Below are 16,615 nucleotides of genomic sequence, written 5' to 3'. Positions count from 1 at the left end.
TAAAAGACCATTTATAGCATTAACAGCATTACCAAAGCTATCAGAGCTGTGAAAGGGGAGTTTCTCTATATAAAAAGATGCCATATAAATGCTTCAGAAACCATCACTGCCCGCATTAAAATCAGCAAAACTTACAGACGTCCATGGCTGTGTTGCTGTCTTGACTGTTTAGCTGAAGATGAAGAAAAAGAGGCAGCAAGAGAAAAGGAAATATGAGAAAGTCCAAGTAAAATAAGAGGGAAGAAGATGAGAAAAGGAAAGAAAGGAAAGGAAAGGAAAAGAGAAGAGAGGAGAGGAGAGGAGAGGAGAGGAGAGGAGAGGAGAGGAGAGGAGAGGAGAGAAGAGAAGAGAAGAGAAGAGAAGAGAAGAGAAGAGAAGAGAAGAGAAGAAGCAGGGAAGAGCAGAGAAGGGGAGGAGACTGACTACGCACATCGTCCCTAAATACTCACCCGTCCCTCTGACAAACCAAAGAAGGTCGGGTGGTGTCTCAGGGAGTCAACTGTGTTGGTTATTTTAAAAGCATCCATTCAGTACAGAGGCAAGGCTGAACTGTTTCTGCCTTACAGTCACCAGATCCAATTAAACACATGGATTCATCCACACTGGATGCAAGGGTTAAACAGGGGAGGTGAGGAACCCGCCTGGCCTCTCCAGTCCAGGCATTTAATAACCGATGACCACATCCTTTTATGGAACAGGCCAGCCTCACTGCACTTGTAGGGTGAAAATTCACTCTGTTCTGTCTTGATTCTCCATGAAAAGAGCCGCAGTGGAGAGTAAGCAGACTCCCCTGTGTGATGTTACACCTGCGGCCCCCGGTGCTGTCTCTGAGCTGCTCAGCTGGGCTGATGCTGTGGTAGTGAAAGACAGATGACTTCATCCCGAAGGGAGTTTCCCAACGGAGGCAGCAAGTTCCCAGAGGCTGGAAAGCTGAGTGGGTTGGAACTCCAGACTGAGAACAGGATGCAAAGGCAGAGCTGGGAAGGCCTGTGGTGCCAGGAATCAGGGTCTACCACTGTGGCGGAGCCCGGGGAGCAGAGGGAAGGGCTATTGTCTCCAGAGCAATTCACTCCAAAGGCCATCACACCAATCACCTGGGCTGTGGGCTCCAGGCAGGGGTTAGGACCACAACCCTGGATGCCAGCTAGCCCTTCTCAACCCTAAAGCATCCTCCAGCCCTCAGTTTCCTTCCTCCGCTGCCCAGGAGTTCCCATCCTCTTCTGCTGTGGGTTCATTTTAACAGTACAGGTTCTGGGGAAAAGCTCAACACACACACACACACACACACACACACACACACACACACACACACACACACACACACACACACAGATGCCTGAGAGCAGAAAGAACCTTAGGACGGTGTAGGTCAACACCTGAGTTTGAGGTGGGAGGTTAGGTGAGGTGCAGATTCCCAGGGCAGCCTCTGTTCCTCCCATCACACTGCCTGACTCCAAGTTCCAAACTGTCAGAGGTTCACAAGACATAGGCATTTGGCGGAAAACACACAGCATCCTTAGTAGCTCAGTTGGCACTCAAGAAACTAGAATAAATGACAAGTATTTTGCACGGTCCGCCAATAAGTACAAGATCTCACACGAGCCATCATCACAGAAGAGCGTCCTCGTCCCACACAGCAGCCCAGCCCTGGCTCCCGGAAGACATCTTTGATTTGTATCTGTAAGTGTCAAAAAGTTAACAGCAAAAACAAACACCCCCAAACATGTAAAACTAATTTCTCACAAAACTCCACGACCTCAAGCCAAAACACAGACTTAAGAAAGGACAATAAAGCTGCCAAAGGACACACTGACAACACATCTGATTACAGCCCTGTCCCCCAAACCACTTTGGCACTGGGTTAGCAGCACTTCTGTCCACGTTGAGCGTTAAGTGGAGCTCAGGGTATCAGCTTCAAGGATTCAGTTCTAATGATGTTAGTGATCGTGAGACAGCAAACACGTCTCTTTGGATACATAATTCAAAATGTGCAAATGAACACTTGATGTGTTCAAGGCCATCAAGAACCTATGACACCACACCCCATGTGTGTGCACACACACCCAGGAGGGGGTGTGTATTTGTGGATTGGTGGGAGGGGTGGGGAATCCACAGAAAAGTTTCCTCTGATTTAATAAGCCTCCGTTTCTTTGGAAAAGCACAGTGTCTTAAATGTTTCCTCTGTGATCCCAGCATCACAAATAGACGAATGTGTCAACAGGTGGAGATGCCCTGAGGTTCTCCGACCTGCATCAGCAGATGCGCAAAGTGCGCATCCACGTCCCTGGACCCACGCTGTCCCACCACAAGGCTGCTGCAGGCTGACCCTGATGACAATCATTCAAGCTACAAGTTCAGTTCCTCAGCTGCACTAGCCCCATTTTTCAAGTGCTCAACTGTCATCTGCGATTAGTGGCGACCCTTCAGAATAGCACCAACCAGAGAACATTTCCATCAACACAGAAAGTTCTACTGGTCAGTGATGCCCAGACCCATGGGCTGCACTGATCTTGTTTCCAGGGCTGGGTGGGTGATTACAGAGCGCCGGCTGGGGTCACGTGGCACTTCTAAGAGCCTGACTTTTATACAAGTCATCAGAATGAGATTTTAGCCTCTCCAGAGACAGATTTTGTTCTTAACTTTTGAGGAATCACAGTCCCTTTAAGAAAAATGCTGAAAGCAATGAACCTTCTCCTCTATCAAATGAGCTTTCAAAAAAGAAAAGGAGTATTTTCCATATAGTTTTTGGGAGATGCTTTAACCTTCTAAAGCCTTTGATGTACCTGTTTTAAAACATTTGCTCACCAGAATCATCTCTTACAGCAGTCATCTGAAACACAACTTCCCTGCAATAACAATTTTGGCTTCACTCTGTCCTAAGTTATCTACCTATCAGTCTTTTTTTTTTTAATTTGAGCTCATTAATTATAGAAACCATCATCAACTCTCGTTATTAGCCAGAGAGATGCTCTGCATACATTTGAGCTCAGAAAACCCCCCATTAAAACACCAAGGTAACTTGCTGTCCTCAAACCTTAGAGCATCCTTTACCACCTGATAATAATTTTTATCTCGTGCTGCTGAATAAATCCTAATTTCCTCTTAATGAAATAATTATCTTGTGAAGGACAAATGTTGAGATGCTTAGAACCCCATGAACCAAGAATGCTCTTTCCAACTTGTGCAAAATTAAATGTAAAAATAGTTCTAACATACAATGTGGACCAGAAGGCAGCTAAGGTACAAGTTTGTGCAAAATCAGCTTCACCTGGTGGTAGCAGTGACAGATGAGTGATCTTCAAAAGGAAAATGCACAGATTCCAGAGTTTCTGTGGTGAGACAGCTTCTCTCTCAGTACAATTCTTATACTTCATCTGATACCTAAGCTCTTTCTAAACTCGTTTCAAAGTCTTCAAGTAAAAGGACCTTTATTTTTTAAATTTTTGCTGAATTTAATAAAAAGTTTCCAGAGACACAAAGTCTGAAAGTAAGAAAGCAAGTTGATTTATTTCTGGAACATCCTGGTTAAATGATAGCAATGCCCACCTTCGCCTCAGCAATGAATCAACATTTTATAGATAGCACTTTATGCCAGTGGCAAGAACTTAGGTTAAAAAAAAGTAAGGAGAAGGGGGGAGGGTATAGCTCCATGGTAGGGTGCAGTGCTCAGCATGCACGAGGTCCTGGGTTCAATCCCCAGCACCTCCACTAAAAATAAATAAACCTAATTACCTCCCCACCACCAAAAAACCCCAGAAAAATAACAATAATAAACACAAGATGATGTTTTTACAAAATTAGGGAGAGAGAGAGAGGGGCAGCTGAACTGTATTTTCCAAAACTGAGTCTTTTTTAAAAAGCTTATGAACTTTATCAGCATAAATTACAGGGGAAGAGAGAATTTCAGAAGATAGGAAATGCAAACAGCTGGCAGATCAGAAACCTAACAAGCACCCCCTTTGGGTTAGAGACCAGGTATTTTACATTCCGTCATACACATACTTGAAGGAGACACGTAAGTTTGATGGTGAAGAGACTCCGGGTACTTGAGTCCGAGTCCATCAGAACTTAAGTTCCAGGGTTTTGTTTTTTCACTGTTCTTTCCCCAATGCTGATACCAGACCCTGGCACATAGTAAGTGCTCAGAAAATCACTGTGGACAGAGAAAAAGCACAGCCTACTCCTGTCATGAACAGGAAAACTGGGTCTTGGGCATTGCTCCTGGACTTGGCTGTGACCACCCTGGGGTTTCACAACAGGAGAAAAAAAGCAAAAAGCCCTAAAGAAGATAAGAGTAAGTCAAGTTTGAGAAAAGACAATTTATGTACTGAAATGAACACAAGAAAAACTACCAGAGCTTAATCTGCAAAGATGATAAGATGTTCCGGAAACAAGGGACTGAAGACAAAGAATGGTGGTCAGGCCAACCGAGGAGGAAGGAACAGGCTGCATATCTCAGAAGAAGCAAGCACAGGGAGAAGACACTTTACATCTCTATGAATCCTCACTCCAGATATTTCCAGCTGGTTCCTGCTCTCCCATCTTGAACCACCGCCTTCCAGATGCAGGGTCTCCTTTCCAGGGAAGTCCAGAATATGTTCAAGCTCTGAAATCTTTGGAATATAGAATCCAAATAAGTAGAAGGGGCCTTAGAAATCCTCCAGTCCAGCGCTCATTTTAATGCATGAGGCTTAGCAAGGTTAAGAACTTACCCAAGGTCACACAGATGGTTATTAACTAAGACCAAGGCTGCCCCCACTCCCTCCGCCATTGCCCCAAACACTCCTCCAGGTCACACAACTTCAAGGTCCAAATAAGACTTTTAATTCCTCCATTCAGAGCATGGAAAAACCATCCCTGGGGCTCTGGGAGGTGGGTGGAGGGTGGGGAGAGTGCCAGGCATGTTTGCTGTCATTGCTGTCATGAGCTTTCCTCCCATTTGGTCCGCACTCCACTTTCTTCCTGCAGCTCACTTCTGAAATATTTAAGAACGGTTAGCTGCCCCACAAGCTCTGTGAAGCCTCTGGAGAGGAGAACTGATACAAATCCAAATAAATCAATTCCATCTCAATGGGCGGATCCTGGGCTGGGAAACGTCACCACAATAGCAATCTAGTCACAGAATTTAAAATATTCAACACTTTCCATAAAAAATGTATGGAATAATAAAGCCAAAGGATTATGGGTGTGTGGCTTAAACGAACATCTGGTGGAAATTAAGTCTACAGGCATGATCTGGAGAACCAGCTACTTTTTAAATGACTTGTACCCTTTTTTTCTTCTAATCTGGCTCAACGCCATGGGGTCATGAGCTGTGTTGGGTATCCATAGCAGGACTTGCAAACCAGTAACAGACATTCGCAAGTCATTTGTCTTTGGGTTGCATAATGGCAACAGTTAAAGGAATGAAGGAACCGGCAGAATAAACAAATGTAGCTGAATTTGTGCGCATCCTAGCAGGTGGCAAACTGAAACACCGGCTTAAATTTAAAATGTCCTTTTCTAAGACAATCGGTACACAAAGGCAGGGCTAAAACATTCAAAGGTTATTTTACCCTTCATAACCGATTTCTTAATTCAATATATTTTAAGCTATTGAAAAACCAATTGCTTTCCTATTTGGGTTTTGGCTGGGGTGGCTTGTTTGTTCTTGTTGAGTGTGTAACATATGGGCAAGCAGAACATGTGTATATTCAAAATTTGGGGTTAAACGGAGCAAAATTAGAATCAGTGTTTTCAGAATATATAAAAAGACCTGGGCTTAAAATATTTAAAGTATTCTAAATCTTAAAAATCTAAAAATACCAATATGATTTTTCTGTTCAAAGACCGTATCTGTCTGAGCTGAATATATCTGCCAACTTTCCATACTCAGAACATAATTGAAAATTCAGAAAGAAACAAGAAGGTTCTGATTAACCAAAACACAGTTCAGCCCTCCTACACTGTTGGTCGGAGTATAAACTGGTGCAGCCACGATGGAAAACAGTATGGCGATTCTGCCAAAGGAAAATTAAGAATAGACATACCATATGATCCAGCCATCCCATTTCCAAGTATTTACTCAAAGAATATAAAAACACTAATTGTAATATATGCACCCCACTGTTCACTGCAGACTTATTTACAATAGCCAAGGAAATCACCTAAGTGCCCATCAATGAATGGATAGAGAAAGAAAATATGGTATATGTACACCATGCGGTACTACTCAGCCACAAACAAGAATAAAATCTTGCCACATGTGACAACACAGATGGATGTTGAGGGTATTACACTTCGTGAAATAAGTCAGATGGAGAAAGACAAATACTGTATGATTTCACGCAGATATGGAAGATAAAAAACAAAGAAATGAACATGTCATGTCAAACAAACAAAAACCAACACAAAGATCAGAGTAGTGGTTACCAGAGGGGATGGGATGGGGAGGAGGAAGAAGTGGGTAAAGGGGATGGAAACTAAATTTTTGGTGGTGAGCACGCTGTAGGGGACACAGAAGTAGACATGGTTGTGCACATGAAGCTTACAAAATGTTATAAACCAATGTTACCTCAATAAAAAAAAAATAAATTAAAAACACAGTTCACAAATTATAGGTGCATTGTTTATAAAAAGCCCTCTGGGTCTTACTCAGAAACCAGTTGTTCTTTTTTACGCATAATTCTATCAACACTGGTTATAAAGGATACAGACCTTAACACAGCTAATTAGCAGTTAACAACTTCTCATTAAGAAGAGAAAATAAGCTATAAAGCCCAAATGCATATCTTCCACCTGCAACAGGCAGGTCATGTAATTCACCACATAAAGAGCAGCTCAGGAACATTCATCCCAACGTGGACCCTGAGACGGTGGGCTGTGTCAATGAAGGGACTGAATATGACTTAGGAAGTAAAGGCAGCAAGACCCCAAGGACACAGCCGTCTGGACATCGGTGCAGAGGCTGGAGCCTGGCAAGTCGACTGCACCTGAGAGGGGACCCTGATAAAGAGGTGCTCAGAGGTAAAACTCAGCAAGGTCAAAGCACCCAGGAGGTCGGGGATCAGGAAGGTCTCAGAGGGAGAAGGAGTTCCCGTGGAGCTGTGGGTGTGCCGGGCTGAGTGGGCAGTGAAAGACACAAGGGACAGCTTGAGGTCAAGGACAGCTTTATTTAGGATGCGGGAACCTGGAGTGTGTTTTCCATGTGAGGAGGAGGGGACAGGAGAAACGCAGAAATTGGAAATAAGAGAAGTAGGGGCAACCATGTAGGCAAAGCTTTGGGGAGCGGGGGATGGCATGAAAACCAGAGTGGAAAGGAGCCACCTCTTTTCTGGGAAACTTCCTTCAAATCCCCACCCAACCTGCTGCTTCCATTGAGGCTGGAAGCCCCATAAAAAGACTGGCAGGACCCCTAGGCAGGGCCGCTGCTCTCCTCTCAGCACCGTCTTGGTCTCTAGCCTGGATCCAGGTTGCTGTCACAACTGAGCTGTAACACCGAGCTGTTAACACATTTTTCTGCAACACCATCTTGGTGGTTCCACCATGGAGCAGTTTAAAGCAGTGCTACTCAAAGTCGGTCCACGGACCAAGAGGCATCAGGGTCACCTGGGGTCTTGTTTGCTGATTCACTAGCCCTCCCCTAGGCCTCCTGAGTTAACAAGATTGCAGATGATGCCCTATTAAAGTTTGAGACGTGCTGGTTTAAAGCGGGGGTTATGAACGTATGCATTGAAGTCAGATATCTCTGGGCTCAAATCCAGCTCTACCTGGACCCCACGGTGTGTGCCCTTGGGCCAGCCTCCCTAAACCTCAGGGGTTTTCCTCTGTAGGCTGAAGATAATGACAGATCGATTTCTCAAGGGCCACTGTAAAAATTCAATAAGGTGATGTCGGGACAGAGGGTAGCTGTGAGCCTGGCACACAGTAACGATGGACGGCATGCTGTTTTGGTTCATCCCTCTCACCCTACTTGGATAACAGTTTTGTTACGTCCATCTGACCCCCTGTAAGGAATGAGCTCACCAAAGACAGGGAACACGTTTCCATCATCATTCCCTGGCATCCAACCCTGAGATTTGCACACAGGTGTCTGATCTTGAGGGGAAACACAATACACACGGGATGAAATGAACCCAGCGCTGTGACAGGGGTAAGTCAACTATCCCACAGCAAACAGTAAGGCTCTTTCTTTGACTCTATTTACACAAACGCTGATTAGAAACAGCTTATGAACTTGCTTGGGATTAAAGGATCAACTTTCAGAAGAGAATGAGCAAGTTCCGAGATGAAATACAGTCCACTTTCAAAACCTTCTGCATCAGGGCGTGTCCGTAAAAACGTGAGACAGAGATCTCTCTGAAGCCACACCCAGGTGCTGCGCCCCATTCGGAGGTCAGCAGTGCAAACCACCCCAAGACGTTTAACCTGAAGGATGAAATTTATTGCTCCTGCTCGGGAAAAGCACATAAGTCAGATCACACCACCAGCTGAGTCTCTTCATTGTCGGCCAGGCTCCAATAATGAAGTGACTTGACTGCATCACATGCACCTTAATTTCCTGTGCTGGCAAAGGCACACAGACGGAAACCCCAGCAGGCATGGGACAGAAAGACACGTCTTTCTGCTTGCGTTATTAGATATGGAAGAAAAGCCCCAGAACTCACAGCACAGAACACCCACTTCTGTCGCAAACAAGCTAACAAAGGCAAATATATTTTATGGAGCACTGTTAATTTTTGATCCAGAGAATCCATAGGTCATTTCAATGGATTTGACTGTTGACTCACATCTAGAGAACACCCACTGGGCGGTCAGCACTGGGCTAGATCCTGGGATGGCAAAGGGGCTGGGACCCAGGTGCCTTGCTGGGCACCCCCTACAGAGGAAGGGAGTACCTTTTGGGCAAAAGGACCAATTAAGGGCAATGCAGTCATCCAGATAAGGGGCAGGGAGGCTCAGGAGGAGGCCAGAGGCAAAAGCATCACTTCAGAGACTGACTTAGCATCGCTGGGGACCTACGAGGAGAGGAGTCAAGGGTGGCAATGCAGCTTCTGGTTCAGAGTTAAAATACAATGAAGCCTGGAATTGCAGGGAAGTTCCAGCTGGGGGAATTCTCCTGGTTATAGGGAGGCCCCCTGAGAACAGTGTGTTAATACAAAATTGCAACAAGTGTCCTAAAAGCCCAGGCAGCCCTAGAATGAGAAGCTGACTTCCTTTGTATCCCAGCAACGAAGAGGGTCACTCCCCACAGTGACCATGAAGCTGCAGCTCTCCGGACATCCTTGCAAAAGCCAATGTCCCTTTTCTTTGGATACAATTTCTGAATTGCAAATTTTTAATTGCCCTCAGGTGTTGCCAAAGAGGTTCATTCTGCGTTGAAATTTAAAATCTTGCAGGGGTGTGGTTACCAAGAAACAGTGGGTCCCCAAAGATTATCTGTGTGTGTTGGGCAGGAAGTAACAGAAGCTCATGCTTTGATGAAATTTGAGGTTTGAGTCTCTTGACACCAGAGGCTGCTGAGGGATAATCAGCCCGCTCCTGAGAGGACACACGAGGGGCAACCCACCTCTGCCGTCAGTGCCACCTTCTCGCCTCTCAGAGGAGAGACAAGGATGATCACCCCCGGCAGGACACCCACTGCTTGGCTTCCTACTAGCTCTCTGGGGTTGGTGAGAAGAGGCAGCTCAAATATACGTATACATACAACCTGCTCCTTGCTGCCTGTCCCTATGATGAAGGAATCGCTCCCACCCGGCAGCTTTTCTCAGCAGAGGACATCACCAGCACTTGGGCTTTACCACCTGGGACTGCCCTGCATTTCGGGGTATTTAAAATTTCAGCCACATTGCCCAAAAAACACCAGCAGTAGTTACTCTGAAAACCAGAAGCACCCCAAGCATTTCCAAACGGCCCTCGGGTTGTGGCACTACGTCTGGTTGAGAACCACAGCGGTGTTCCCCGATGACGTCCATCTCTATAAATACTCTGTTTTCTACCTGATAAAAATAATTACTGCCCCTACTGGTCCATCTGTTATGGCTTTCTTTCTTTCTTTCTTTTTTTTTTTAGCACAAGGAAACCACCAAGCTAAGTGACAGAGACCACACTCTTGGGCTTTACAAGATGAATCCAGCATTATTTTCTTAGAGAATTAAAAAAATGGAAATACAGCCCTGAATCTAGACACCAAAGCAAGATTTTTAAAAAATAAATTCTGGAACATCAGAAGTTCTAGATGTCGGCTTCAAGGATCAGAATTCCAAGGTCAAGAACCCTCAAAACAAAGATCATAGAAAAGGGTCACTGGTGATGTATATTTCCACATGTATTAATAGTAGGAGTGAAAAAAAAACTTGCCGTTTGGAGCCCCACCCCATCCTTGTGATACAGTTATTGAAGTACTCTGTATTGTGAATACGCTTTTAATTCCAAGGCTTTGCGCCAGACAGGAGTACCTACTAGATTCTGTTAACCAAACTGTTAGTATCAACTTCTCTGTACCATTAAAGTAAGTTCTTTTGTTTTTAAGGAAGAAAACCCAATCATTCCAAAATCAAAAGACATCCCCAAGGGTACCTACAGGAGTGACTGCAATAATCAGCACATGATGGCAAGAACATTCCAGGACTTGAAGTCAACAACTCACAGAAGCATGCTCAGAAAGATGGCATTTAAAAAATAAATAACTAAAACCCACAACTACATTTAGATTTATACGAAGATTTTTCACTTACTTTGATTTCTGTATAATCCTTGTTCCTCTAAGTTAAAGAGGGGGGAAATCACACTGTAATTCCTTATTTTTCTAATTAAAAAATAAACCAAAACACGTTCTATCCTCTACTTCGGCTTTGGATGTCCTCCAGTATTCTCTTTGCGTCTCCTTTTCTGTGAACACTACTTTCAAATTCTAAACAAAACGTAAACTATCAAAAGTGAGCCCAAGGGACACTGTAAACAATCAAATATCACAACGCAAACAAGGCGACTGCATCTATCAGAAATGATGATTCAGACGAGGATAAATTTAGAACGGTGCTTTCCAAACGGTGTTGGGGCGCCAAATGCAGGAAGCAGGTGAAGGCTACATCCCGAAAGGTTCTCTGAAAAAGGATCTCCAAAATATCAAGAAAAGTCTTCTTTCTGAAGATGTCGGTCCCCTGGTGTCTTTGATGCTGAACTTCCACAATCTGGCCTTGGTGTGGCCATCCATCCCCGGGTAAATCCAAGTAAAACCTGAGACACTTCAGCCTCTGAGGACGCTGTCCGAAGCAGTGAAAGCAACTTCACATGGGACGGGCCTTTTATGGCCTGAACTGGAGAGCCTTGATCTCAGCTCATAGACCAGAAATAGCTCTTGAAACTCAGAGAAGCTGATCAGCTGTTGCAACAGGCCCGGCCAGCAGCGACTTCAAGTGCAGTGAGAATTGGTCACATTGTCTTTCAGCTCATTTTACAGAGAAACTAAAAATGCAGCAGCACCCTCCTGAACTGGCTACAACAAATACAGAACTGAATGGGTGAACACTTTCTAACTCTAGGCTTTGGGTTATAAAAGAACTCAAAACCACTGATGAAGCTGACATCAAACACTCAAAAAGGAAGCAACATATGTATATACGTACAGACATTAACGTATAGACATTAAACGTTACTGTGTACGTATAGACATTAGACAGCATGCAATAAAGCCACGTGTCCCTTCACAAGTTTACAAGTTGTGAAGACATCTGTGGATTTCTTCCCAAGTCCAATAAGAAAATTTCCAATAGAAAATGAGTCATCGGAAGAAAGAATTGCGCTGGAAATAATTTCTCCAAAACAACACAAATGTTTTGTCTTAAAACCAAATATCATGCTGTGAACGGATGGATCTGTCTTCATATGGATCTCAGGTTACTCAATTCACCCAAAAACCAGAAGAAACTTAAGTAAGGAGGGGGGGAAAGAACTATGAAGCACAACCACTTCTTAAAAGGCTATTTATATTTTTTAGATATTTGAACTAATAGCACAACCCTGCTTACACAAATACTTAAAATTGCCAGTGTCCCTGTTGTTGGGAAGAATAGCAGAGCGTCTAAATTGTTCATCGTAACTTCAATATAAAGCACAAAGCTCAGAACTCTGGGCGGGGGCAGAAGCTCGGTGCTGCCCGAGGGGGCAGGCACCTGGGTGTCAATTCTCAGTCCGCCAGCTGCATCAGTCAGCGGAGGCCTCGAGAAGCAGGCTCTGAATTCCTGTTACTAATTAACCCTGCAGGACAATGCCTCTTTCTAAACAGACTCCAGCGGTCAGGTGAACGATGGCAGATACCCTGGGCAGCCATAATGATTAAACACCGGCTTTCTGACTGTTTTGCATGAGGGTTAAAGACAATTTGTCTAAGCAAAATTTTTTACCTCCAGATGACAAACAGAACTTCACAGCATGACTCCTGTTTCTTAATTTCCATCCCGGCCCTCATCTTATTTTTGTCTCTTTGACAAATTTTGCTTTTCACTCCTTTTTATTTGGCCTTGCTTTATATATTTATAGAAGCTGCTCTGAACTTCTCCTGGAGCACAAAGGGTAAAAATAAATAAAACCATATGTAAAGCAGCTGGCTATTGGGGTTCCTTTTAAGAAAAGATAGGAGGAGACAATGAGTCACAGTGCAACAATGCAGTTGTGTTTTTCTCCCTGAAAAAGATTCCCGCAAAATAAACATCTAACTTTTGGATGCCTCTGAGGTTTCTGGTCCCTGCTTCCCTGCAGCAACCAAACTGGCCACGATCAATGCACTGGTGTCTAACAGAATCTTTCTTCTCAGCTGCCCCTTTTATACATGCTTTTTGTCTTTGTTCAAATTCCAGTTAATTCTACCTGTGCAATCTGTTTAAATAATTTCCTAATTTTTTTTTTTTTTTTTTGCTATCCGCTGAAATCAGGAAACTCTTACCACACACACACTTCTTTCCAAAAACAGGACAGTAATCAGAACTGAGTAGATTTAATGATAAAGCCATGAAGAAAATGGAGCATCATGTATTATACATTGAAATAAGAACTAGGCTTATCCTTGACTTAGACCTCTCTGAGATAAGTCATAAGTAATTATTTCTCATTTGCTTTGACTTCACACTAGTATTATTATAACCATATGGTGGCCTACCATTCTTTCTAATGATTTCACTATATCGGCTTTATGATGAGTTTTAATCTGGCTTTTGCAGGCTAACCTAGAAACCATGACTATTTGTGATATTGAGCTTAAGAGAAACTGCATTCGTGTTTCTATGGTACCTATTTTACAATAACAATGAACATGTGGAAATCAAGAAACATAATGCCTTTTGCAATCATTACAAAAATATTTAGATGTAAGCCTAATGAAACATGTACAGGATCCATATGCTGAAAATCATAAAATGCTGATAAGAGACATCCAAGGAGACCTAAATAAACAAATAGATATACAGTGCTCACGAGTTGAATGAGTCAACATAGCATAGACGTCAATTCTCTCCAAAACGATCCACAGACTTAATGCAATTCCTCTCAACATGCCAGGTAGGATTTTTGGTAGATAAAGACAAGCTTATTTTAAAATTTATAGGCAGAGGTACAGGCCTTAGAAGAGCTAAAACAATCTTGAAAAAGAAGAAAAAAGGGAGAGTAATCAATCTATCCCATATTAAGGCTGATTTTATAGCTATAATAATGGTATAATACAGAGAACCCCAAAATAGACCACACAAATATACCCAATTGATTTTTGACACAAAGTGCCATTTCAACAAATGGTGCTGGAGCAAATGGAGGGGCATAGATCAAAACCACCCCCCCAAATAAATGAACCAAAAAACCCCCCAAAACCCTTAGCTCTATTCCTTACACCTTGTACAAGTTTTAATCAAAATGGATCATGAAGTCAAGTGTAAAATATAAAACTATGATACTTTTAGAAAAAAAAATAGGAGAAAATCTTCAGGATCTAGACAAAGAATTCTTAGACTTGACACCAAAAGCATGACTTATACAAGGGAAAAATGACAAATTAGACTCATCAAAAGGTAAAACTTCTGCTTTGCAACAGACCATGTTGAGGATGAAAAGACATGCTAGGGAGTGGGAGAAAATATTTGCAAGTCATGTAACTGAAAAAGGATACATATATAGACCATAGAAAGAACTCTCAAAATCCAACAGCAAAAAACCCCGAACAGTTCAATTAAAAAATGGGTAGAAGACATGAAGAGACATTTCCCCTAAGTAATAAGAAAGGCAGATGGCAAATAAGCACTAGAAGAGACGTTCAACATCCTTAGCCCTTAGAGAAATGCAAATTAACACAGCCATGAGCTAGCCCTACAACCTATCCGAATGGCAAAACTGAAAAACAGTGACCACACCGAATGCTGGCAAGGAGAACCTGGATCGCACATTGCTGGTGGGAATATAAAATGGCACAGTTACTCTGGGAAGGAGTTTGGCAGTTTCTTCAAAAACTAAACCTGCCAAGCCAAACTACCATATGGCCCCGCAATTGTACTCCTGGACACCTATTCCAGAGAAATGGAAACTTATTTTCATACAAAATCCTGAATACAAATGGTCACAGTAGCTTTATTCACAATAGCCCAAACCTGGAAACAACCCAGACGTCTTCAGTGGATGAATAGTTAAATTAACCATGGTGAACCTAGACCATGGATGACTACCCAGCAATAAAATGGGACCATATATTGATACAGGCAGCAACCTGGATGAATATCCAGGGAATTATGCTGAGTCAAAGAATGCCAACCCCGAAAGCTTAGACACTGCATGATTGCACTTGTACAACATTCTCTGAAAGATAACACTGCAGACGTGTAAGACGCATCAGAGGTTAGAGATGGAGGTGAAGTGGCTGTAAGAAGGCTGCACGAGGGACCCCTGTTACAGACCTCTTCCGCTGATGGGGTCAATGCCGACATCTTGGCGATGACACTGGCTTATAGTTAGTTCTGCAAGATGTTACCATTGGGGGAGAATGGGTGAAAGGTATACAGGCTCCCTCTCTTTAATATTTCTTACCACTGCATTTGAATCTATAATTATCCCAAATTATATCTCAAAATTAAAAGTTTAAACATTAAAAAAAAAAAATCGACCTCAAGTGAAACTTCCAAATGCAGTTCCATTTGTAACTGGGTCACTTAACTGTGACTGTACTTTGAGTAAATCTGCGTAGATTTGCCTGTCCTTGCCATCTTAAGAAATTCAAATTGCAACTGCTTCTTTTTCCCTGCAAGGAGGGAAGTCATGGCTCCAAAGGAAAATATTTGATACCAAATAAAAAACAGAAAGCAGTGTTTTCCAATGAAACATGTTTACTTGGCAGGTTGTCTGGATACTGAAAAGAACGTCTCTGATACCTGAGGCCTATCTAATAATAGAACAGGATCCCGCCCCTGAATTTTCAGAATTTAAGTTCACTGCCTAACATGATAAGTTTTCAAACCCTGATCAGTATCTGAGAAACACGAAAATGACTCTTTAGAGAGGGAGGAAACTGGATCATCTCGAAGTTTAATCCTACTACAAGTACCATAGAAAGCAGATTTTTAAATTCTAGAGTTCTGTAATCTTGGAGGGCTCATTCTTGAAAATAAAAGGACAAGATCAAAGAAAGTTCAGCTTTCCCAGTGGCGGAAGGGGTTGACTGAGGATGCTTCAGTGCCCTGTATCCTCTCAGATGCCATAACATAAAACTCAGATCCAAACATCCTGAACTGGCCCTCCTGAGGGTCAGACTTACACTGGACTGTCACGTTAGGACCAGCCTAGGGAGCGGCACGCCACACGCAGGTGAGACGCAGCTTCTCTTCAGTTCCCTGAAGGAGAGCGACTCAAGCCCAGTGACACCTCAGCTCCAGCCTCTCCCATCCCTGTGCCCAAGTCCCGCCAGCCCACCTCCTCCTCCAGGCAGGTGCCCACCTTACTTCTCTCTTCCTCATCACCAATCTTCCACAACCACTGCCTCCTCCCCCGAGTCCCCTTTGGGCCCCCATCAGTTTTCCAATGGGATCCCAGCTCCCTCCAATCCCCAGGAATGGCTCCGCCAACAACAGACTCTCCCAGTGAACTTGGCCTCTCCATGGCAGCTGACACTTTCTGGCCACGCCCACTGTCATGAAGCCTTCCTGTCTACCTCTCCCAGGGTGACTTCTGCTACACTTGTGGCAGAATTCAGGAAGGCACTGGTTCCCCGGAGTTCAGAAAACCAGGATCTCTCACAGGAACATGAAACGCGGACAAACAGTACGACATTCCTCCTCTCCCACCGTGACTCTTGCTCCCGTTTTCCTGACTGACCACAGCCCTGCCACCAGCCCCGCCTCGCTGGAGCTCACCCCTCACGCCCCAGCACCACCACGTCTCGCTGTGTCCCTCTCCCACTTTCCTGTCCTTGCTCTCAACTGCCTCTTGTCAGGACAATTGCAAGCGCCTCCAAGGGCCTCCTCCACTGACATCTCCCTGAATCCGTCCTCCCTGCTCCTTCCAGAAGGCATTTTAAACAGCCCCCACCTGGCCACATCCCTCCCAGTGGAAACCAGCTCCTCCAGTGTTCTCAGCACAGACCTGCACGTGCTGCCTCCCTGGGCAG

The 16,615-nt window shown here is 43.9% G+C and overlaps 1 protein-coding gene across 21 annotated transcripts in view; it reads right to left on the bottom strand.

The window, feature by feature from the left end:
- Positions 1-16,615, bottom strand: part of SVIL (supervillin) — a 215,277-nt gene that overhangs the window by 125,434 nt on the left and 73,228 nt on the right. For 6 of the 21 annotated variants that reach the window (XM_032473594.1, XM_032473596.1, XM_032473595.1 and 3 more), the window contains exon 1: positions 136-260. The exons of 7 other annotated variants lie outside the window; for them this stretch is intronic. In XM_032473594.1, coding sequence (XP_032329485.1) covers positions 136-145 — 10 coding nt within the window. In that variant the 5' untranslated portion in view covers positions 146-260. Of the gene's footprint in view, positions 1-135; positions 261-10,715; positions 11,271-16,615 lie in introns of those variants that run through there. 8 more of the 21 variants (XM_032473616.1, XM_032473612.1, XM_032473613.1 and 5 more) reach the window with 5 other exon arrangements.

The sequence above is a fragment of the Camelus ferus genome, chromosome 35 (genome assembly GCF_009834535.1).
Source record: "Camelus ferus isolate YT-003-E chromosome 35, BCGSAC_Cfer_1.0, whole genome shotgun sequence".
Classification (NCBI taxonomy): domain Eukaryota; kingdom Metazoa; phylum Chordata; class Mammalia; order Artiodactyla; family Camelidae; genus Camelus; species Camelus ferus.
The sequence above is the reverse complement of the archived record's forward strand: the minus strand, read 5'-3'. Positions and strand labels throughout refer to the sequence as shown.